The following is a 24,724-nucleotide window of genomic DNA, read 5'->3' on the forward strand; positions in this document are numbered from 1 at the left end:
CCTTCCTCCCTCCCTTCCTCCTTCCTAATTCCTTTCTTCCTTCTTTTTCTCACCCTTTTTCCTTCATTCTTTCTGTCTTGCTCAGAGCCTCCCTCAGCGCTTCTCCTCCTTCCTGAATGATGTTGAGAATCATGGCTGATTACTGAGCACTACTGGGAGTGATGGGGGGAAAAGTAGGGAAGAGGGGGAGAGAAAAGGCAGAGGGACAAGAAGGAGGAAAGAAGCGAGGAGAGAAGAATGAAGAGATGGTTTGGGGGAGATGTGGAATATAAATATTCATGACCCTTGGAATTAGGCAATGCTCCTGAGAGGCCCTCTGAGGCCCAGCTTCCAGTTAAAGGATGGCTCTCCATCTGTCTCTTCTTTTCTGGGCTTGTATTGCCATCTATCTAAACTGTTGCAATATCCTCTTTCCTGGCCTTCTATTCTCCACCCTCTCCCATATATTCCACTACCTGCAGCCAGAAGAGTCTTTCAAATGCATCTTTGATTACAGCCCTCTGCTGCTCAAAAATAGTGGTTTTCCCTTGCCTACTTGATGAAGTACAAATGTGTTATCCTGGGCATTCAAGGCCCTGCTCCACTCTCTGCCTCAAACTCTTTACCAGCTCATTCCCCTACTCTTCCCCTAGGTGAAGCTCGTATTCCAGGCAATCTATTCACAGAACAAATGCGAAGGGTACTTACTCTCTCACTCCTTCACTTCTGCTCTATCTCCTCCACTTAAAAGATTCCCTGATCACCCTTCCTGCACTATCCCTGGACAACCCCTCCTTTGAGATATTGCTCAAGTCATACCTTCTCTGCAACATTTTCCTGGCAACCTGAGACTATATTATCTCTGAAAGTCCAGAGCACTTTGGAAAAATTGGTCGCATAGCAGCCTTTATACCCTTTGCCTCCTCTACCCAGTAAAGCTCCATGAAAACAGGAGCCACGTCTTGTCATTGTTCTATTTCTTGCAAGACCAGGCTTGACACTGTTGATTCTTCCAGATTTCTTCTCCTCAGTAAAGACCTTTAAGTCCACCTCTTGTTCTTTTTTCTCTCTCATGGACATCTTTTTGTGTGTGTGTGTGGGTCTGCCTCCTACCTCTGGTTGCGGATAATACAAAAAATAGAACATACTCTTGGGAGTCAGACAGACCAGGTCTGCCGTTTACTTGTTATGTGAGCTTGTGCAAGTAAGTCATTCACCCTCTACCATTGTAGAACAAAGCTCTCAAGACCATTCTGATAATCAAAGAGGAAAGAAAACCCTCAGTAGACGTTCATTTTCTTTCTGTTATAGAAATTGATATTGGAGCCCAACCACCCCACCTCAGAAGACGTTTGATCAACAGAAGAGTGACTACCACTTCTGAGACAGACACCCTAGACTCTGATTTCATTGCACCTTCAGGAAGAATAATGAGTAACTAGATCCTAGAAAATGAGGCAAACAGAGACTCTGATACCTTCCGAGCATTCCCACAGGCCCTTTCAAGGCATCATTCACTACTCCCTCTCCTTCACCCCCTACATCCAGTCAACTGCAAACCCCTGAACATTCTGCCTCCATAGTATCTTTCAAATTGATTTCAGATGTAGTAGCCGATTTCAGGTTCCCATTGCCTCTCATCTAAGTCACTGCAACTCTTAGCTGACCTCCCTGCCTACCATTTCTCCTGCTCCCAAAGTCATCTCAAATGATCTTACTGATACACAGATATGATCACGCTCTTCCTCTGCTAAGGACCATCACTGGCTTCTCATTCCATTCAGCATGGGACCTGAGCTCCCCTGCTTCCTTCCCAGTGTCATCTCCTGTTCCATGGCTTCCCATGCTCCCTTGTACTTTTACAGGTTATGGTATCACTCACAGACCTTGGACTCTTCCATCTCCAGGCCTTCGTTCGAGCTCTTCCTTGCGCGTGGAAGGCCCTTCCGCCACTAATCCATCTGTCAAAATCCTACTCTTCCTTCAAGATTCAATTTAAATCTTACCTTCTGCAAGAAGCCTTTCTAGGTTGCCCGGTAGTAAAGAATGGCCTTCTCCTTTGGTCCCATATAATGACATTTGAACCCTAACTGTATTGTTCTCACCCTCTGGGATATATCCATTATTTATGGTATCAGTTTTCCCCTCTAGACTAGGAGTTTCTGGAAAGCAGGAACTTTATTTTTTACATGTCTTAATATGACTTAAAATTAATTAAGCATACACAAAGTGCTCAAAGTAGCTCTTGGCTCATAATAAAGACTCAACAAATGCTACCTACTTTTTCTCCCAAAGCTTGAAATGAAGATACATGACCTCTCTGAGCCTCAGTTTCTTCATATGTAAAATGGGGATAATAAAATTATCTACCTCTCAGGGTCATGAGAGGATTAAATGAGATAATGCACATTAAGTGCTGAACAGAGTGCTTGTTGACAATAAATGCTCTATACAAGGTATCAGTAACCATACTTACATTATTTTCATCGTTTTCATACTTATGCTCTTCACCCTCCTCCTTCCAGGCCCCAAGCCTGCCCCCATTGCTTCTAGCACAGGGATTTCACACGAGGTATGCTCAGTCTATGTTTGCTGAATTACTAAATTATCTTCTTTTTACTCCCGCAGGTTCTTATATTTATAGTAATACAGATCCAATAAGTAATCACAAAGCCACAGAAATTCGTCTTTGACAAACCAGCCACGTTCTTGGATTTCTGAAGGCTTTGAGGCAACTGATTAAGATGCCGGGTTTTCGCTTTACACTAGAAATGACAGGCTGCCCATAGCCTTACACACTCATGCACACCCTGGAACCTCAGAAGGCCTTTCTTTATTTGGAATAAGGGCATTGGTGGTTTCTTTCCCTGTTAACATTCACCTGCCACTTGGAGAATTTTGAAATCAAACTTCCCTGTGCTACAACTGAATGTAACAAGTATATTTATCCTGAGTTATCATCCTCCTGTGCTTGGCACTGTGCTGAAGGCTGTTTTCAAGAAGCTTACTGTCTAGGGCTTCCCTGGTGGTGCAGTGGTTAAGAATCTGCCTGCCAATGCAGGGGACACGGGTCCAAACCCTGATCTGGGAAGATCCCACATGCCGCGGAACAACTAAGCCCGTGTGCTACAACTACTGAGCCTGCACTCTAGAGCCCGTGAGCCACAACTACTGAAGCCCGCGTGCCTAGAGCCCGTGCTCCACAACAAGAGAAGCCACAACAATGAGAAGTCCGCGCACCACAACGAAGACCCAACGCAGCCAAAAATAAATAAGTTTATTTTTAAAAAAAAAAGGAAGCTTACTGTCTAAAAGGCAAAGGGCCAGGCATGTAAGGTGCTAACTACACAAGCAGCAAAATGAAACAGGACCAAATAGATGCAGAAGTAATGTGCTGTGGGTGTGTAGAGGAGGGAACTCTTCATTCTGACCAGAGAATAAGCAAAGATATCATCAAGGAGGTATCATTTGAGCTAAGCCTTGACGGCTGAGAGAATTTTGATATAGACAGAAAGTTGGAGAGAGGGTAGTCAGAATAAGGGAACAGCATCACCAAAGGCATGCAGAGGTGAAATTGCATGGTGAGTTGAAAGAATGGGGAGTAGACTAAGGTGGTTGGACCCCCATTTCCCATTCTTCAGCCATTTGCCTCCCACTTTCTGGTTCTTTCCACAGCTGAGTACCACCTATGCTATTATTAACATTTTTTCCCCAAATTGACTCATTCCTGTAACCTAAATTAATATATTCTTTTTTTTTATAAATTTATTTATTTATTCATTTATTTAATTTTTGGCTGCACTGGGTCTTCCTTGCTGTGCACGGGCTTTCTCTAGTTGTGGCGAGCGGGGGCTACTCTTCGTTGCGGTGCGCGGGCTTCTCATTGTGGTGGCTTCTCTTGTTGCAGAGCATGGGCTCTAGGTGCGCGGGCTTCAGTAGTTGTGGCACGCGGGCTCAGTAGTTGTGGCTCACGGGCTCTAGAGCACAGGCTCAGTAGTTGTGGCGCACGGGCTTAGTTGCTCCGCGGCATGTGGGATCTTCCCGGACCAGGGCTCGAACCCATGTCCCCTGCATTGGCAGGCAGATTCTTAACCACTGCGCCACCAGGGAAGCCCCGAAATTAATATATTCTAACAGGAAACTTTACATTACCACCATGAATTCACTTTTATTCACTACACATTAAAATAACTTTCCATCCATGAGCCACTTCAGATCACCCCGTGTCCTTACAGTGGTGTGGGTATGATCACCTCATGCTAGATCATAAGGGGTGTGAGTGCCGGTGCTGAGAGATGAGGCCAAGAAGGTGTGTGGGGCCGGCCCATGGAGGGCCTTAAACACCAGGCTAACATGTTCAGACTTTATCCTGTCAGCAGTGGGAAAATACTGAAGCCTTCAGAGGACGCAAACAACATTATGACTGTGCCTCAAAAATATATCTGCGGCATGGAAAATAGACTGGAGGGGAAGAGACCAGCAGGCAAGAATAGACAAAAGGCTGCAGTCCAGACCAGAGGAGATCAAGTTCTGGACCACAGCAGTGGCAATGGAGACAGAAGCAGGAGGATGAATGGGAGAGATTTTTTTTTGGAAAGGGAGAGAAGTTAAAGATAGCTCCAAAATGTTGAAACTGTAACATTTATCCTGAGGCCTGAAATATGAATAGGAACTAGCCAGGCAACAAGCTGAGGAAAGAGTCTTCCAGGCAAAAGGGGCAACATGCACAGAAGCCTGGAGGCTGGGGAACAGAATGAGTTGAAGAAACTGACAGAAGAACAGTATGGTGGCATGCAGAGAACCAGGGGGTGGCCAGGGGCTCCATCACGGAGGACCTTCAGAACCAAGGTTATGAGACTGGACTGGATCCTAAGAGTCATGGGAAGCCATGTGAGTTGTTGAATTATTGAATTACCATTAACCCCCATAGGTTCTCATATTTATCATTAATTTTGATCCATTAAGTAATCACAGAGCCACAGAAATGTCTCTTTGACAAACCAGCCATGTTCTTGGTTATATGCTATAGAAGGACAGAGATTTGCATTTAGCATGCTGGTTGCATCATGGCTCAAATCGAAGCAGGTAACCTGTTTAGAAGACATTGGCAGTCGGCTTAGAGAGAGAGAATGGTGGCTTGGACCGGATGATAGCATGGAGGTGGGGAATAGAATAATTTGAAAGATGTTTGGAGGACAGAACTGACGGGATTTAATAATTGACTAAAGGAAAGCAATAATTAGAGCTCAGTGGCAAAGAGTACAGTCTCTGGAGGAAGAGTGTGAGTTCTCAACTCTGGCTCACCCACTAGCTGGCTGTGTGACCTTAAGTGGTTATTTAACTTCTCTGAACCTGGGTTCCTCATTCACAAAATGAGAATGCTTATTGTCCTAATGGGGGCTTTATGAAAATTAAATAAAATACACATGTAAAATACTTAGTTTTACATGATGAGTGTACAGTAAATGTTGGCTATTACTATATGGGGAAAGTGAGCAAGCAAGATGAATCAGAAATGATTTGAAGAAAGGACCCACTTAGATTCATATTGGTACCATCTTTAACTTAAGCTAGTAATCATTAGTAATTTGAGGGTGTACAGGTTTAAATTTATTTTTTTAAAGTCAAGACCAAGGTGAAAAAGTATATTACATAATGGTAAAAGGGTCAATTCACCAAGAAGACATAACTATCCTAAATGTCTATGCACCTGGCAATAGAGCTTTAAAATATATGAAGTGAAACCTGACAGAATTGGAAAAAAAATAGACAAATTAACAATTATATTTGAAGACTTCCTTGAAAACCACAAACAACCAAAACTCACCCAAAATGAAATAGATAACCTGTAACTATTAATCAAATTAAATTTTAATTTTGGAAGGTTATAAACCTTCCAAAACAGAAATCTGCAGACCCAGTTGGTTTCAACGGCATATTTTTCCAAACATTTTAAAGATGATATATCACAAATTCTACACAATCTTTTTCAGAAAATAGAAGAGGAAGGAACACTTGCCAGCTCATTTATGAGGCCAGACCCTGATACCAAAACCAGACAAAACAGTACAAAAAAGAAAACTACAGTCCAATATCCCTCATGAATATAAATGCAAAAATCCTCAAAAAAATACTAGCAAATCAAACAAAGATTAATATACCATGACCAAGTGGGCTGTATCCCAGAATGCAAGTGTAAATATTTGAAAATCAATCAATATAACCTAGCATATTAACCACCTAAGGGAGAAAAAACACACACAATTATATCAATTGATGTAGAAAAAAACATTTGACAAACTTTAATCCATGATAAAATCTCTCAGCAAACTAGGAATAGAAGGCAACTTTCTCAACTTGATAAAGAGCATCTGTAAAAAAAAACCCTGCAGGTAACATCATACTTAATGGTGAAAGACTGAAAGCTTTCTCCCTAAGATGGGGAGCAAAGCAAGGATGTTCACTCTCACCATTTGTATTCAACATCATACTAAAAGTCCTAGCAAGTGCAATAAAGCAAGAAGAAAAAAAAAAAGAAAGAAAAGCATACAGATTGAAAAGTAAGAAATACAACTGTCCTAATTCACAGATGACATGATCACCTGTGTAGAAAATCCCATTAAATTAAATACTTTTAAAATCTACTAAAAAAAACTCCCTCTAAGGGTGTGGAGAAAAGGGAACTCTCTTGCACTGTTGGTGGGAATGTAAATTGATACAGCCACTATGGAGAACAGTATGGAGGTTCCTTAAAAAACTAAAAATAGAGTTACCCTATGACCCAGCAATCACACTCCTGGGCATAAATCCGGAGAAAACCATAATTCAAAAAGACACATGCACCCCAATGTTCATTGCAGCACTATTTACAATAGCCAGGACATGGAAGCAACCTAAGTGTCCATCGACAGATTAATGGATAAAGAGGATGTGGCACATATATACAATGGAATATTACTCAGCCATAAAAAGGAACGAAACTGGGTCATTTGTAGAGACGTGGATGAATCTAGAGACTGTCATACAGAGTGAAGTAAGTCAGAAAGAGAAAAACAAATATCGTATGCTAACACATATATATGGAATCTAAAAAAAAAAAGAAAAAAGATGGTTCTGAAGAACCTAGGGGCAGGATGGGAATAAAGACGCAGACCTACTAGAGAATGGACTTGAGGACATGGGGAGGGGGAAGGGTAAACTGGGACGAAGTGAGAGAGTGGCATGGACATATATACACTACCAAACGTAAAATAGATAGCTAGTGGGAAGCAGCCACGTAGCACAGGGGATCAGCTCCGTGCTTTGTGACCACGTAGAGGGGTGGGATAGGGAGGGTGGGAGGGAGGGAGATGCAAGAGGGAGGGGATATGGGGATATATGTATATGTATAGCTGATTCACTTTGTTATAAAGCAGAAACTAACACACCATTGTAAAGCCATTATACTCCAATAAAGAAGTTAAAAAAAATTAATAATGATTCATATTTAACTTTATCTGAGTTTTCTTCTGACGCTTACCCAGCAAATTTACTCTCATCTTTTATGAGGGTCAGAGGTAGCAAGATTTGTATCCATGGCAATCTTCTCATAAAATTCCTCCCCCTGCTATTTCCTATTTAATTAGTATGCTTACAACAACCACTTCAGCCAGCTCTTGTAAGGGGAATTCAGCCTATCACTAAGGTTTCTTCTACTCCATAACACGACTTTTTTTTTTAATGCCCATTCCATCTTTTTCCTGTTATTTTCACCTAAGCCCAAAATGCGAGAGACACACCTGCTGGCAGGTAACTCTTGAGTTTCTTCCCCTTCTCTGAAACTTTTATCTACTATGATGTTATCTGGTCAAAGAAGTCATTCCTTTAGCTGGGTATTTTTAAATTCACAATATGTGTACTGAGCCCCTCTTTCTCATGAATGCAGATTTTAAAATGGAATTCAACTCCCACTGCTATAAGATGTATCACGTCTGCATTTCACAGCCTGCTGTGACCCTTTGCTAACAAAGATGATTTTTCCCCCTTCTGAACTTTTGAGACATTTCGAATGGGACAAAATCGAACAAAGTCAGGCAGTTTCTAATATGTGTTTTCTTCTCAGCATCAAACAGCCTGTACACTGCAGGCCGTCCCTCTCCACTGGAATGTGCTGACAGAGCAGTTCCACAAAGGAAGGAGGGTTGAGCTTTCAGAAAGGACTTCCTGAGGTCCCAGAATGGGGATGTAAGCCACCGGCCCAAGATGCTGTTTCCTTTCAATTGCCAAGTAGTGCTGTCCTTTGACCCCAGCTGAGGACCTACTCTGAGAACGTCATGGTTCTGCTGTTTCCTCAGTTAAGTTCTCAGCCATCAAGGGGACCCAGATCCAGGGACTCAGAAGTCATCCCGGACCACAGGAGAGCTAGGAGGGGGGTAGGGGGTTGGGGGGATGAGGAGAGAAGAGTCTCACACCGACCTCGACCTGCTCCTTCACTACAGAGCAGAGATCGGGGTTATGAGAGGTGTATTAAACTTGAAGGGAACTGAAGGGCACGAACCCTTTGTGTCCCCTCAGGAGCTATTCCTATTCTTCTTATACCCTACTTTCTCGTGTTCACTAAGTTCGGGATGCTGTCCGTGCTCACCTTAGCCTGGCTCGCCTATGACTGGAACACCCACAGTCAAGGTAAGAAACAGGGGAAGAGTGGTGGTCCCCGTCTGTACCAAGGATGGAACCACAGGGCTGGGGCGGGGGTGGAAGGAGAGAGTGGGAGAGACAGAGGGAGAAGAGGTGGGGAGAGGAAAGAAGAGGAAAGGGAAAGGAAAGGAGGTCAGGGAGGCGAAGCGAGGGAGAGAGGGAGAGGAGCACAGGAAGGTAGAGGGAAGGGGAGGGAGACAGGAGGGCAAAGTTCAGCAAGGAACAGAGGTCTCTGCCAGGCTGCCCAGGAAGAATTAAGGCTGGTTTCTGGGCGGGTGCTCCCAGCCTCCTGCTATTTCCCTCCCACCTTTCTGACTGCTCCAGAGGAGCAGGGGCTTCCTGTGTCCCCTTGGGGGATGGATTCAGGGACAGTACCTATAGCTCTGTGCCCAAGATATGGAAATGTGAGAAGGCCCCTCTAGTGACCTGAAGATTTTAGGAAGAACCCTCCACCTCCGGGAGAAGTAGAGGGATTGGCAAGATCTCACACAGTCTTCCCTTCCCTTCCGTACCTGCAGGTGGTGGGCGTTCAACTTGGGTGCAAAACTGGACCCTCTGGAAGTATTTCCAAATTACTTCCCAGTAAAGGTGACTACGCTTCCTCTGGGTGCCCTCAGTCCCTGTTGCCCAGACTCTCCCTCCCCATTCAGCTCCATGTTTTCAAAGGCTTTGGTGGCCAGCAGTGGACATCAAGGCCCAGAGGCATAATGCAGAGCAGGGACCCAAGATGGATGCGCAGGTGGGGAGACAAGCGGATAGCACCTTGCCTCAGAGTGGCAGACCCAGTTCAGCCTCTCTGAGCATCATAACCCCTGGCAATCCTGTGACAGTGAAGACATCCCAGTGAATAGGGATTTGGGGCTCCCCAAGGGAAACACAGGCTACCTACTGGGATCTGAGTCCACATGTCCTCTCTTCCTTCTATCCACTACTGTGATTCAATCTCCCTCTAACAGCTGGTGAAGACTCATGACCTCTGTCCCAAACACAACTATATCATTGCCAACCACCCCCATGGCATTCTCTCTTATGGTGTCTTCATCATCTTTGCCACTGAGGCCACTGGCTTTGCTCGAATTTTCCCAGCCATCACTCCTTATGCAGGGACCTTGGAAGGGATGTTCTGGATCCCAATTGTGCGAGATTATGTGATGTCAATGGGTGAATATAAGAAATCATTCCATTCTCTGACCTACCTCACGGCTCCAACTTCTATAAGCCTTGACAGTCAGTCCAGTTCTCACTCCCTGCTGGAAGAGGACTTAGTAGAAAATGAGTCCAGAACACACTGGGCCAGTAACAGGAATATGTGGCCAAGCCTCAGGTTCTGTCCAAGATCTGGGAGGCAGGGTTTCATTAGGCAGCAGGATAAGTTATAGGCATTCATAAGAGTTGCCAAGGATCCTTTCAGAGGAGGAAGCAGAAGCCTGGAGTTCAGGATCAAAGCCAAAGTGGAAAGCAGAAAGCAAAAGCCAAATATCAAAACCAAATATAGGGAAAATGAGGCATGAATGGGACAGCTCAGATGAACTTTGCCTGACTTTTGGGGGATGTCAACTGGCTTCTTTTGGCCAGTCATTTATGTAGCAGCTCTCATCTCAGGGCGTCTCAAAGACACTTTTAAGTCTTTCATACTAGCTGGTACCCTCCTGGCCCGTGACTCTCATCTCCTGAGAACCCCTTTGAACTTGCATAAGACATCAAGGGATAAAGGATAGGCATCCGTCAGAATCCAGGACAACTTCCCCATGCCAGGCTTCAAGCCGGGGTACTGTGCCAAATGTCCTTCTCTTTGGATGAATATCCATCCTTCTGGACACCAGAAAACAACTGAAGCCAAACATTAAAAGGTAAGATCCATTGATATCTGGAGGGGCCAGGTGGGACCACTAGAGTCCCAGAGGATGGTTCTGCTCCCCTCTGAGATTGGTATGAACCTGGATCTCAAGGACTGTGGCCTGGAGCCAATGTCTGCCATCCCAGGAGAGAACAGAATGTGAGCACAGGGCAAAGTGGGGAAGCAGAGGTGAGGAAAGACTCTGTGACTGCTGTAGAGCAGCAAGATGTCATCCTCATTCCATGGTTCATCTACATTTCAATTTGGCTTGGACAGGATCCTGGGTCTGCCTACTCTCCAGAACCCCCAGCCAATGGCTTCCCTTTGCCAGGTTGCTCTAAGGAGGATGCAGGATGGTGGTGGCTATTCCTCATTACTCCTAGGGAAGAGAACTCTGGAGAGCCTCAATTGCCATCAGCCTGGGGAGAGTGGAAGACAGCTGTGGTTCCTGGGTAGAGAAGGAAGGGATGGGCTTAAGTACTATAGAGCTAAGAGAAAGTAGGCAGAAGAACTCAATGTAGCCCCAACTGTAGTTGCACAGAGCTGCAAGGCAAGCAGCTGACTCTAAGGACCAACCTCAGGGCTAACCCAGGATGTGGAGGTTAAAGACAGAAGAGTGGAAACAAGCACAGTCAGGAGACAGAAGAACTGTCTCCAGCAGGAAGACCCTGGAGGAACCCCTTACCCCATCCTCAAGCACCAAGTTTGTTATACCACTTGACTCTTTGGTTTCACAGGTGTGTGCCCAGTGAGTGAGTTGGCCTTGAAGTATTTGCTGACCAAGAAAGGCTTGGGCAATGCTGTGGTTATTGTGGTGGGTGGAGCTGCTGAAGCCCTCTTGTGCCACCCAGGAGCCTCTACCGTCCTCCTTAAACAGCGTAAAGGTTTTGTGAGGTTGGCACTGAAGACAGGGTGGGTCCCTAGGTTCTGGTGCCCTATCGTCAGGGTGCCATAGGTCCTCTGTAGCACCTCTCCAGAATGGTGCCCTTCCTTGGAAACCTGTTAGAGGGGGTTCCCTCTTCATACTGATTGCTTCTCTCTACTCACTCACACTGTGCCTTAAGGGTGTTTGGACCTCCAGACACATTCTGGTGGGTACTTTTAAAACTTGAAATTGGAGAAAGAACAGTAAAAGACCTTTACCTTCTGCCCATTAGCCTGGGAGGCTGGGGGTCTGGGGAAGTGGGGCTTCAGTCTATATCAACCCATGAACTGCAAGGCCCAGAGAACTTACCCAGGGCAAGGAAGGCACTGGGCTTGATGCTGTGGGGATTGCAAAAATGCAAAAGACATGGATACTGCCCCCAAAGAGCATATAATCTGGTTTGAGAAATAGAATGCATTCATTCAGCAGTTATTGAACAGCTACTGTGTGTCAGGCATAGTAGTAGGCATTAAGCATATAAAAATAAATAAGACCTGGTCCTTGCCTTTAAGGAACTCACAGTCCAATGGAAGACAGACTTATTCACATATAATTACAAAATATATCCAGAAGCCAACCACTTACCATCTCAACTATCGCCCCCTGGTTTACCACCCCATCGTCTCTCCCCTGGATTATTACAACAGTCTCCTAAGTGCTCTCTCTGTTTCTATCCTTGCCTCCCTCACATCCAAGAGTCTATTCTCAGTCGTGGCCAGGATGATCCTATTCAGCGTGAGTCAGATCATGTCACTACTCCAAATGCTCCAGTGGCTCCCGTTTCACTCCGAGCAAAACCAAAGTCTTTACAAGGGCCTGCAAGACCCTAAATGATCTTGCCACGTCTCTGATCTCATCAGCCACTGCCCTCCCCCTTGCTCACTCCATTAGAGCTACAGTGGCCTCCTGCTGTCCCTCAAACAAGCCACACGCTCCTCCCTTAGGGCCTTTGCTCTAGCTGTCCCCTCTGACTGGGACATTATTCCTGCAGATAACTCTTTGGCTTATTCCTTTACCTTCTCCAGGTCTTTGCTCAAATGTCTCTTCTCAATAAGGTCTATCCTGACCGTCCTGCTGGATCTTTTTCCCATTGCACTTATCATCTCCTCATACGTCATCAATTTTATTTCTTTACATATATGGTTTTCTATTTGTTCATTATTATTGTTTATTGTCTGTCTTCTCTTAATAAAAGGTAAGCTCCATGAGGACAGAGATTTTTTTTTTAATCCATTGTGTTCACTGATGTGTCCCCAGGGCTTAAAAAAGTGCTGGCACATAGAAAGAACTCAATGCATACTTGTTGGATGAAAGATGTGCCATAATGGACATATGTATAAAGCACTATGAGAACATCAATTGATGGAAAGCCTTTCACCCAAAGTAGAAGTTTCATAGGTGGGTGACATCTGAACTGTGAACTGAAATATTAGTAGGCATTACCAGTCAGACCAAAAGGGAAAAAGAACTCAGGCATTCAATGAGGGCCAATGATGACATGTCAGGCACTATGCCAGGCCCCTGGGGTTCAAAGATGAATAAGACATAGTTCCCCCTTTTGATTAGCTTGCTGTCTACTGGGAGTCAGCCAGGCAAGGTGATGACTGTAGTACAGAGTTGGGGTAGTGTTAGTGTAGGAAAGAGGTAAGCACTAGATGAGGGAGGTGGGAGTGGAAGGAATTGGAAGGGGTCAAAGAACTGGAGGTGGTTCAAGGGGATGAAATTGGAGCTGAGTAGTGAAGGCCGAAATAGAATTAGCCACGTGAAGACAGAGGGAAGGCATTTATAGCAGAAGGAGCAAGATGTACAAAGACGCATAGACAAGTGAGAACATAGCACACTTAGTATGGCTAGGCAGATTCTGACAAAGGGCTGAGGAGAGTGGAAGCTAGCCAGGTAGGCAAGGCTAGAGCACAAAGGCCTTGCTAAGCAGCGTGGTACAAAGTGAGAAGCTCTGGAAGAGTTTTAAAGAGAGGAGTGACATGTCCAGATACACAGTTTAGGAAGATCACTCTGGATGCTGGGTACAATAAGGGCTATTAGATTTCCTGAGATTACTTTCCTCCCATCACAAGACAAGGTGCAGCAACTCCCCTCAAAGGGTTCACTTGTGGGAGGTGGGTGTGGAGCATAGCAAGAATGAGACACAAGGCTGGAGATGCTTGGGTGCTTGGACTCTTGTCCTATAATGGGGAGATTGTAGAGGTTTCCTACCTTGGAGAGGGCTTCACTGCGGGGAGCTTCCTGGGACAACTCACACTTCTGCCCGTCTCTTTGCAGATCATACCTTGTCCCCTCCTATTCCTTTGGAGAGAATGAGGTTCACAATCAAGAGACCTTCCCTGAGGGCACGTGGCTAAGGTTCTTCCAAAAAACCTTGCAGGACAGAATCAAAAAAAAACCCTGAGACTAAGTTTCTGTACCTTTCACGGCCGGGGCCTCACTCGAGGATCCTGGGGCTTCTTGCCTTTCAATCGGCCCATTACCACTGTTGGTAAGCTTTCCAGCATCTTTGGACCACTCTGGTCCTTGATTACCCCCACCCAGGCCATCCCTCGAGTCTCAGGGGACCCGACACACAGCTGGGACAGGCAATGGGAATTCCAGTGGCTGTGGTTGAGGGCAGAGTGGGGAGGACAACTAAGCAGATCAGAGTTGTGGCCATTCACGGGAGGGACACAGTTCAGCAGCCGCCATGCGGGCATCATTATTCACATACATTCCTTCAGCACTCTCTGAGTTTACCCTCATTCTCTTAAGTATGCACGAGATTAGGTATTTGGAGAACATGGGACAGGATGGGGTTGGAGCAGAGAGAAAGAACAAAGGAAGGGAAGGGGACCCAGATACTGAGTTTCAGTATGTGGCTCCCTCTGAGGAATGGGTAATTTGAGTTGGGTGGGGGGAAAGGTCTGATGCTTGTCTCTCCTCCTTCCCCACAGCTGGGGAGCCCCTGCCAATTCCCAAGATTAAGAAGCCAAACAAAAAGACGGTGGACAAGTACCACGCACTCTACATCAGCGCCCTGTGCAAGCTGTTTGACCAGCACAAAGTACAGTATGGCCTCCCTGAGACCCAGGAGCTGACAATCATATAACAGGAGCTGGATTTCCCTGTTATTGAACCCCCAAAGCATTAAGGGATCCAAGTAGGGCCACATGGAAAGAAGAATCTGGGGAGAGGGGAAGATCTCAGGGTTGAGTGAGGAGGCCAACCAAGCCAGAAAGTACTTAATGAGTCCGGCTTAGAGGAAGGAACCAGAGGGATGGGGAAGAGTGGGCAACAACCCAGTTTAGTAAGCAGAGTCTTGTGAGTCCACAGATCTTTTTTGCCCCCTGACTCCAGCCAACTCTAATCAGAGGAATGAGAAGTTAAAGAACACCATGCCCTTTCCTCCTGAGCCTTAGTGACACCATCACTATTTAGGCTGAAGCTTAGAAGCCTTGTTGAGAACAAGGATGGTTTGTTTCCTCCTAGGCCCTTGGCCCTTTCCTTACAATTTGGGGGCCACCACAAGGTAAACCAGGGACCTGAGCTATGCTTTCCTGATCCAAAGCAGACACAATTCCCTCAGCTGTGATACAGTTCTACGCTGGCATAAACTTTATTAAAAATAATTACGCCATTTCTTCTATAAAAACAAAGCTCTAGATATATAAAACAGGATATGACTATTTCCTAATTACTGTGTGCTTCACTACTGGGCTTCCCTGAAACCTAGCCAGAAAGCTGGTCTGTGGAGAGCCATTTTCCTCTTCTTTATCCACCCTTTACTCTGTAGCTGACAGAAAAGTTGGAGGAGTGGAACCAGAACTGCTGCACAGTGTAGGAGACAGGACAGAACCATGGGAACTGGCACAGGCATGCCCTGAGTAGCCTATCTCTCCTGATCCCACATAACCACCCTGGGTGAGGAGGGAGGGCACCTACAAGACCATGTACCAGCTGTGAGTCTACTTTATGTCAAAAACCTACTGCGGGGAATTCCCTGGTGGTCCAGTGGTTAAGACTCAGTGCTTTCACTGCCGAGGGCCCGGGTCTAATCCCTGGTCAGGGAACTAAGATCCCACAAGCTGCGTGGTGCAGACAAAATAATAATGATAACAATAATAATAATAATAAAAGAGCCTACTGCGTACCAGAGGCTATGCCATCATTTTCATAGCCTCTGTCTCTGAATGCTAACACAGCCCCATGAGATTGCCATCATCTCCATTTCACAGTAGCTAAAACTCCTAGAGGTGAAGTAACTTGCCCAAAGCCACAAAATCCAGGTTTTGCTAATTCCATTCCAAAGCTGTTTCTAATTCAAAAAACCACCACACCTCCCATTCCTCATTTCTTGGAGACCTATTAATCAGCTTCATTTTCCTAAATGTGGTCCTGTGGCACCCTACTTAAATTAGTTCATAAGTGTGGGTAAAAATGACATGGATTCTACTCCAAGTGGTCCCAGGTTAGGCCTCACGGAAAATAATGTATTAATTAAATAAACTTTTTATAGCGACAGAATGGAATTGAGAGTTGAGAAACAAACTCTACATTTATGGTCAATTGATTTTTGCCAAGGGTGCCAAGATAATTCAATGGGGGAAGGGGAGAATAGTCTTTTTAATAAATGATGCAAGGACAACTGGATATTCACATGCAAAAGGGTGAAGTTGGAACCCTACCTCATACCATATACAATAATTAATTCAAAAAGGATCAAAGACCTACAGTGAGAGCTTAAACTGTAAGACTCTTAGAAGAAAAAACAGGGTAGTTTGCTGGCCTTGGATTTGGCAATGGTTTCTTATATATGACACCAAAAACACAAACAACAAAAGAAAAAATAGGTAAGTTGATCTTCATTAAAATTAAACACTTTTGTGCTTCAAAGGACACTATCAAGAAAGTGAAAAGACAACACAGAGAACAGGAGAAATTTGCAAATCATGCATCTGATAAGAGTCTAGTATCCAGAATATATAAATAACTTACAACTCAACAACAAAAAGACAACCCAATTAAAAATGGGCAAAGGATTTGAATAGACACATTCCTCCAAAGAAGATATACAAATGAAAAATGCTCAGTTAACCATTAGGGAAATATAATACAAAACTAAAATGAGATACCATTTCACACCCCCTAGGATGACTATAATAAAAAAGACAGACAATAACAAGTATTGGTGAGGATATGGAGAAATTGGAATTCTTAAGGCATTGCTGATGGGACCATAAAATGGTACAGCCCCTTTGGAAAACAGCTTGGCAGTTCCTCAAAAAGTTAAAGTTATCATATGATCTAGCAATTCCACTCCTACATATATACTCAAAGAACTGAAAACACATGGTCACACAAATATTTGTATATGGATGACCAGAGCACAACTGTTTACACAGGCATGCCTGGTTTTATTCTGCTTCACTTTATTTTGCTTTGCAGATAATGCATTTTTTACAAATTGAAATTTTGTGGCAACTCTATGTGGAGCAAATCTATCAGCACCGTTTTCCCAACAGTATTTGATCACTTCGTGTCTCTGAATCACTTTTTTTGGTAATTCTTGCAATCCTTCAAGCTTTTTCTTTATTATTATGTTTGTTATGGTGATCTGTGATCAGTGATCTTTGATGTTGCTACAAAAACTCACTGAAGCCTCAGATAATAGTTAGCACTTTTTTAGCAATAAAGCATTTCCTAATTAAGGTATGTACATTGTTTTTTTAGACACAATGCTATTGAACACTTAATAAACTACAGTATAGTGTAAACATAACTTTTATATGCACTGGGAAACCAAAAAATTCACGTGACTCACTGTACTGCAACATTTGCTTTATTGTAGGGGTATGGAACTGAACCCACAACATCTCCTAGGTAAGCCTCTAATAGCAAAAAAGTGGAAACAACCCATAGGTTCATCAGTTGATGGATGGAGAAACAAAATGTGGTACATCTATACAATGAAATATTATTCAGCCATAAAAAGAATGAAGTACTGATACATGCCACAACAGGATGAACCTTACAAGCATTATGCTAAGTAAAAGTAGCCAGAAACACAAAGCCATATATTGCATGATTCCATTTCCATGAAATGTCCAGAATAGGCAAATATGTGGATACAGAGAAAGAGAGAGACAGAAAGTAGATTAGTCATTGTCAGGGACTGAGGAAAGAGGTGATGGGGAGTGACTGCTAATGGGTACATGGTTTCTTTCTGAGGTGATGAAAATGTTGTGGAATTAGTGGTGATGGCTGCACAACCTTGTGAATATGTTAAAACCCACTAAATTGTATGCTTTAAAATGGTGAATTTTATGATATATTGTAACTGAGTTCAAGCTCATACTGCTCGCTGCACAAGAGGCCACTGAGTTGAGAGACAAGGTGTTGGGGCAAGGAAAAATGACTTTATTCAGAAAGCTAGCAAACCAAGAAGATGGCGGACTAATGTCCTAAAGAACCATCTTAATTCAGGGTAGAATTCAAACTTTTTTTTATTGTAAGGAAGAAGGAAGCAAGAAGGGGTTAAGATCAGGAAGTGACATGTGGTCACCAGCAAGGGTCCAAGGATGGTTGTGAAAACTTTGTTCTTGGTCAGCTGACTTGGGTTGATGTGAGTCTGGTCACAATGTTCCTTTAAATCTTGACAAGACAATCGTTATTTTTTTGTTCATTCTTCCTTATCTCCCTGTGGGAGACAAGTTTCAGGTGAGGGGCTGTTTGCCCAAGTCTTAAGCGGTAAGCAAAATTTCTTTAGTGATTAACATGTCTACGTGTAGAGCTAAGCGGAGGTTTATGACTCAGAGATTAAAGCAGCAGAAGAGATAGATACATTATGGAGTCAAAGATGCCAAGCTTCTTCTACAAATAAGATGCAGGCAGGGGACATTGTTGGGAGGGGGGTCTGTCCCCAAGAGGGCCCCACACAGTTCTGCTTGGTTACAATATGAATTATATCTCAAAGAAAAATTATCCTTTTAGTTTAAGGGAAAAAGTGTGAGCTATATTAAAGTTTCAAAATCACAATAAAAAATTTTAATACTTTTTATTTTGAAATGATTGTAGATTCACAGGAAGTTGCAAAAATAGAGTTCGTTTGACCCTTTACCCAACTTCCCACAATGGTGACATCTTATATAATTGTAGTACAATATCAAAACAGGAAATTGACACTGGTACAATACTGTTAATTAGACTACAGGCCTTATTCAGTTTTCACCATCTTTATGCACACTCATTTGTGTGTGTGTGTATGTGTGCATGTATGTGTGTCTATACAATTTGATCCCATATATAGATTTGTGTAGCCCCTATGACCGTCATGATATAGAACTGTTTCATCACCATAGAGGAACTCCCTCATACTACACCTGTATAATCACATACCTCCACCTTCGTCCCTGTCTCCTGGCAATCACTGACCTGTTCTCCATTTCTGTTGCTTTGTCATTTCAAGGATATTACCGTCAGCCTTCTGTATCCAAGGGTTCTGCATCCACGGTTTCAACCACGGATCAAAAATATTTCATCAAAAATATTGTCAGGGGCTTCCCTGGTGGCGCAGTGGTTGAGAATCTGCCTGCCAATGCAGGGGACACGGGTTCGAGCCCTGATCTGGGAAGATCCCACGTGCCGCGGAGCAACTAGGCCCGTGAGCCACAATTACTGACCCTGCGCATCTGGAGGCTGTGCTCCACAACAAGAGAGGCCGTGATAGTGAGAGGCCCGCGCACCGCAATGAAAAGTGAACCCCGCTTGCCGCAACTAGAAAAAGCCCTCGCACAGAAACGAAGACCCAACACAGCCATAAATAAATAAATAAATAAATAAATAAATAAATAAATAAATAAAATTTTAAAAAAAAATTGTCAGATCAAAAATATTCAGAAAAAAATTCCAGAAAGTTCCAAAAGGCAAAACTCGAATTAGCCACAAGCCAGCAATTATTTACATGACATTTACATTGTATTAGGCACTATAATATAAGTAATCTAGAGATGATTTTTAAATATATGAGAATGGGACCTAATTCAACTTAAAAGCTTTTGCATAGCAAAGGAAACCATCAACAAAACAAAAAGACAACTTACTGAATGGGAGAAGATATTTGCAAACGATATGACCCATAAGGGATTAATACCTAAAATATATAAACAGCTAATACAACTTAATTTCAAAAAACAAACAACCCAATTTAAAAGTGGGCAGAGGACCCAAACAGACATTTTTCCAAAGAAGACATGTAGATGGCCAACAGGTACATGAAAAGATGCTCAACATTGCTAATCTTTAGAGAATTGCAAATTAAAACCAAAATGAGCTATCACCTCACACCTATCAGAAGAGCTATCATCAAAAAAACCACAAATAACAAATGTTGGTGAGGATGTGGAGAAAAGGGAACCCTCGTACACTGTTAGTGGAAATGCAAATTGATGCAACCACTATGGAAAATAGTATGGAAGTTCCTCTAAAAACTAAAAACTAAAACTAAAAATAGAACTAAATATGATCCAGCAATTTCACTTCTGGGTATGTATCCGAAGAAAAAGAAAACACTAATTCAAAAAGATACATGCACCCCAATGTTCATATCAGCATTATTTACAATTGCCAACATATGGAAGCAAACTGTGTCCATCAACAGATGAATGGATAAAGAAGATGTGGTATATTTATATACAATGGAATACTGCTCAGCCATAAAAAAAGAATGAAATTTTGCTGTTTGCAACAACATGGATGGGCCTGGAAGGTATTATGCTTAGTGAAATAAGTCAAACAGAGAAAGACACATACTGTATGTTACCACTTATATGTGGAATCTAAGAAATACAACAAACTAGTGAATATAACAAAAAAGAAACAGACTCACAGATATAGAGAACAAACTAGTGCCTACCAGTGGGGAGAGGAAAGAGGGATGGGGTAAGGGATTAAGAGGTACAAACTACTATGTATAAAATAAGTAAGCTACAAGGATATATTGTACAGCACAGGGAATATAGCCAATATTTTATAATAACTATAAAAGGAATATAATGTATAAAAATTTTGAATCACTATGTTGTGCACCTGAAACTAATATAATATTACAAATCAACTATACCTCAATAAAATAAATAAATAAAATAAAATTTAAAATAATAAAATATAAGAGAGGATATGCATAAGTTGTATGCAAATGCTACATCATTTTATATAAGGGACTTGAAGATTTGGGTACCTGCAGCGAGGTGGGGGCGGTCCTGGAACCAATCTCCCTCAGATACCAAGGGACAACTGTATACAAATGGAGTCACACAGTATGTAATCTTTTGAAATTGGCTTTTTTCCCTAAGCATAATGTCCTTAAGATCCATCCAAGGTGTCGTATATCAATAGTTCATTTCTTTTTATTTCCGAGTAGTATTCCATGGTCTGGATGTACCAAAGTTCGTTTTACCACTCACCCAATGGAAAACATTTGGATTGTTTCCAGTTTCTGGCTATTACAAGTAAAGCTTCTATAAACATCCATGTACAAGTTTTTGTGTGAACGTGTTTTATTTTTCTGGCATAAATGCCTAGGAGTGCAATTCATGGGCTATATAAGTAATTGCATGTTTAGTTTTATAAGAAACGGTCACACTATTTTCTAGAGTGACTGTACCGCTTTACATTCCCATCAGCAATATATGAGGGAGCAAGTTTCACTGTATCTTAACCAGTATTTGGTATTGTCACTGTTTTTATTTTAGTCATTCTGATACATGTGTAGTGATATCTCGTTGTAGTTTTAATTTGCATTTGGGGGGGGTCAGTCTCAGCCTACCAATGGTGATGCTATCAGTTAGAAATGCCTGGGGGCACTCACCTGGGCCCTACTACTTGTGGGCGAGCCCCAAGGACATTTCCCTAACCAGAGCCAATGTTGTGGCTGGATCGGCTCTTGTGGTTCTTACTACGATTGCAAGACCATCAAGGAACTTTAGAAAAACGAGGTTCATTACTCATAAGTCCTGGATGGTACATAGCACTCTGAGGGCCACACAGAGAGGTCATGGGGAGAGAGAGAGAGAGCATGTGAACCTGGGGTTCTGCCTTTATTGGGGTTGAGGGTGGGGTGCTCAGGATTTCACGAGTTCATTCTTTATTGGTGAATTTAAAACATAAGAGTGGGAATTAAAGCATAGGAAGGGAAAAGCAGGGTCACGCATCCTTTCAGTTATCTAGGTCGCCCAGAGCTTTCTAAAAGGGGAACTACAGGAGTGGGACAGCCTGGCTCTTTATCTCATTGTGTAGCTGGCAATGTGTTTATTCAAGATGAATGTTTTTGAAGTGGACGCCTCAGCAATCAAAAGCTTAATGACAGGCACTTACAATTTAAAAAAAGCTAATTATTAAGCACTTACACTACAATTTTCCTAATGGTTAATGATGTTGAACATATTTTCATGTGTTTATTTGCCATCTATCTATCCTCTTCAGTGAAATGTCTCTTCAGCCTTTTGCCCATTTTCTAATTGGGTTGATTAGCTTTTTGCTGTTGAGAGTTCTTTATATATTTTGGATACTAGTCCTTTGTTGGATACATGGTTTACAGATGCTTTCTCCAAGTCTATAGCTTGTCTTTTCATCCTCTTAACAGGGCCTTTTGCAGAGAAAATATTTTTAGTTTTGGTAAAGTCCAATTTATCAAATTTTTCCTTCATGAATGTTATCAGTTTACTATTGCAGCTATAACAAATTACCACAAACCTAGTGGCTTAAAACAACTAATATATTATCTTACAGCTCTGGAGGTCCGAAGCCTGAAAAAGGCTAAAATCAAGGTGTTGGCAAGGTTGCATTCCTTCTGGAGGCTCTAGGAGAGAATTCATTCCTTGCCTTTTCCTGCTTTTAGAGGCTGTCCGAATTCCTTGGTTCATGACCCTCCTCCAGCAAAGGTGTCATTCCAACCCCTGCTTCTGGCATCACATCTCCTTCTCTGATTCTTACCTTCCGGCCTCCCTCTTATATGGACCCCTGTGATTACATTGGGCCCACATAGATTATTCAGGATAATCTTCCCATCTCTTAATCATATCTGCAAAGTCCTCAGCCACGTAAGGTGCAAATTCACAAGTTCCAAGGATTAGGACATGGACACTTTAGGGTTAACCATTATTCAGCCTACCACGTGGATCTTGTTTTTGGTGTCATGTCTAAGAGTCCTTCACCAAGCTCTAGGTCCCCAAGATTTTCTCCCATGTGTTTCTCTAACATTTTTCTAATTTTACATTTTATATTTAAGCCCATGATCCATTTTGAATTAATTTTTGTGTAAAGTATGAGGGATTAATAAATTTTGATTATGTATAAAGTGCCGCCCTGAGCAAATAGAACCATTGTACCTACTCAGAGAAGGCCACCAAGATGGTTCATCTCTTTCAAGTGTTTTCATTGATAGTACCTGATTAAAAACAGACAGCACACATGCCAAAAAAGGAAACTACAGAATAATATCACTTACAAACAAAGATGTAAACCTCTTAAATAAAATAAGAATAAATTGGATTCAGAGTTCCCTCAACAGAATGCTCCACCGCCAAGAAAGATTTATCCCAGGAATGCAAATATGGCTAAATATTAGGAAATCTATTCCTAGGACACAACAATAGGTCAAAAGAGAAAAACTGTATGATCATCTTAATACGTGCTTAAAAAGCATAAAATAAAATTAAATGTCCATTCTTGATTAAAAACTCTTTAAAACCTAGGAATACAAGATACTTCTGTAATATCATAAATGCTACCTATCTCAGGTCAATAGCCAGCATCATAAAATGAAACCCTATAGACATTTCCTTTAAAATCAGAAACAAACCAAGAATGTCTTTTATCAACACAGTAACTTACTACTATTTTCAGATTCCTGGCCAAAGCAATAACAAGTAAAACAGAATTGAGAGGAATAAATATGGGAAAGAAGGGGACAGAATTATGTTTAGAGGTGATTCCTTTCTTATCACGACTAAAATCCCCACTGTAATACCCAAACTGCTATTTACACTGATAAAAATTCAATTGATAATAAGCTGAGGTGTGGGTGAACAAGGAGAAGAATAAGAACAGGGTAGGAGGGGTAGGCAGGGATTCAATTACATAAGGTCTTGGAGGTCATGGTAAATATTCTGAGTGAGATGGGAAACCACTGAAAAGTTTTGAACGAGGAAGTGAGAATATCTGATCCTCTTTATCACTTTTTTATCAATTTTCTTCAAATTTGAAAAAATTTTCACTTTCCCCAATATATGAGAAAAGAAATGCCAAATCAATAAAGAATTGAGAGACTATAACTTAAAATTGAAATATGATATTTTGACTCCATTAATGCATAATAAGCCAAGCAATAATTTTGACAAAAACATTGTCTCTCTTAAGAACACATAAAAATAGGCAGAGAGATCAAAAGAAAACATTTCATCCTGAACAAAGTACACTTCTGTTTTAATAGCTACAACAAGAGAAATTTTACTACAATATCAGAATTGGGGGAGAGGTAATCTGCAGGTCCTGGCACAGAAGCACTGAAGGAGTTCCTGGAAAAGTTCATTGAAATCATTGAAGAGGAAGGCTACTATTTCCATACAGGTGTCTAATATCAATAAAGCAGGAATTTTTGTAATCTAATGCTGTCACAAATCTCCAATGTCAAGAAATATAAATCAAGACCTGGCTATAAAGCAGAGGTGGTTGAATTGTTAGGTCCTCAAAGGAACTCAGCCATGAAGATTTTATTGAAATAGGAGAGCAAGGGGTCACTGTTCAAGTTGCCATAGAAATTATCCCTCTCTAAACATTTACCATGTGTCAATATGCAGCTCATTGGCAACAAAAACTTTCCAGAAAGATTACCCTATCTTAAAATGCACTTGGAAGGTCATAAGAGTAATAAAGAATGCCTATGTTCACTTGATATTTAGCAGAAAAATATGACATCTTCATTCCAAACTTCAAGGACTATATTTTCTTTTTTAAAAGATTGGGATATATTTCACATACCACATAATTACCCTTTTAAAGTGTACAACTCAGTGTTTTTTTCATATATTCACGATGGTCATCTTAGCCCAGTCCATGAGTAAAAATAACCTCCCCCAGAAAGAAGCATTTATAATGTAGCATTTTTAATGTAGCATTAAAAGCATTTTTAATGTAGCATTTTTTTTAGTGTTTTATTTAGTGTTTTGTATTATATACTTCATAAGGATCTTTTAAAAACATATATTTGGATTTTCTTTTCTTTTTCATTTATTTTCATTATCAATTTTGGTATTTTTAGTGTC

The 24,724-nt window shown here is 42.1% G+C and overlaps 2 protein-coding genes across 2 annotated transcripts in view; one reads left to right on the plus strand and one right to left on the minus strand.

Moving 5' to 3' along the window:
• The window catches only part of DGAT2L6 (diacylglycerol O-acyltransferase 2 like 6), a 35,475-nt gene extending 11,199 nt beyond the window's left edge, over positions 1–24,276 (plus strand). Inside the window, 8 exon segments of the mRNA XM_082376764.1 lie at positions 8,533–8,643; positions 9,174–9,221; positions 9,224–9,243; positions 9,612–9,816; positions 11,230–11,404; positions 13,698–13,809; positions 13,812–13,911; positions 14,360–24,276. Coding sequence (XP_082232890.1) covers positions 8,533–8,643; positions 9,174–9,221; positions 9,224–9,243; positions 9,612–9,816; positions 11,230–11,404; positions 13,698–13,809; positions 13,812–13,911; positions 14,360–14,514 — 926 coding nt within the window. The 3' untranslated portion in view covers positions 14,515–24,276.
• The window catches only part of P2RY4 (pyrimidinergic receptor P2Y4), a gene marked incomplete at its 5' end in the record, with an annotated part of 80,288 nt that overhangs the window by 22,740 nt on the left and 32,824 nt on the right, over positions 1–24,724 (minus strand). The gene's annotated exons all lie outside the window — the stretch shown is intronic.

Source organism: Balaenoptera borealis, assembly GCF_965194805.1.
Source record: "Balaenoptera borealis genome assembly, chromosome: X".
Classification (NCBI taxonomy): Eukaryota; Metazoa; Chordata; class Mammalia; order Artiodactyla; family Balaenopteridae; genus Balaenoptera; species Balaenoptera borealis.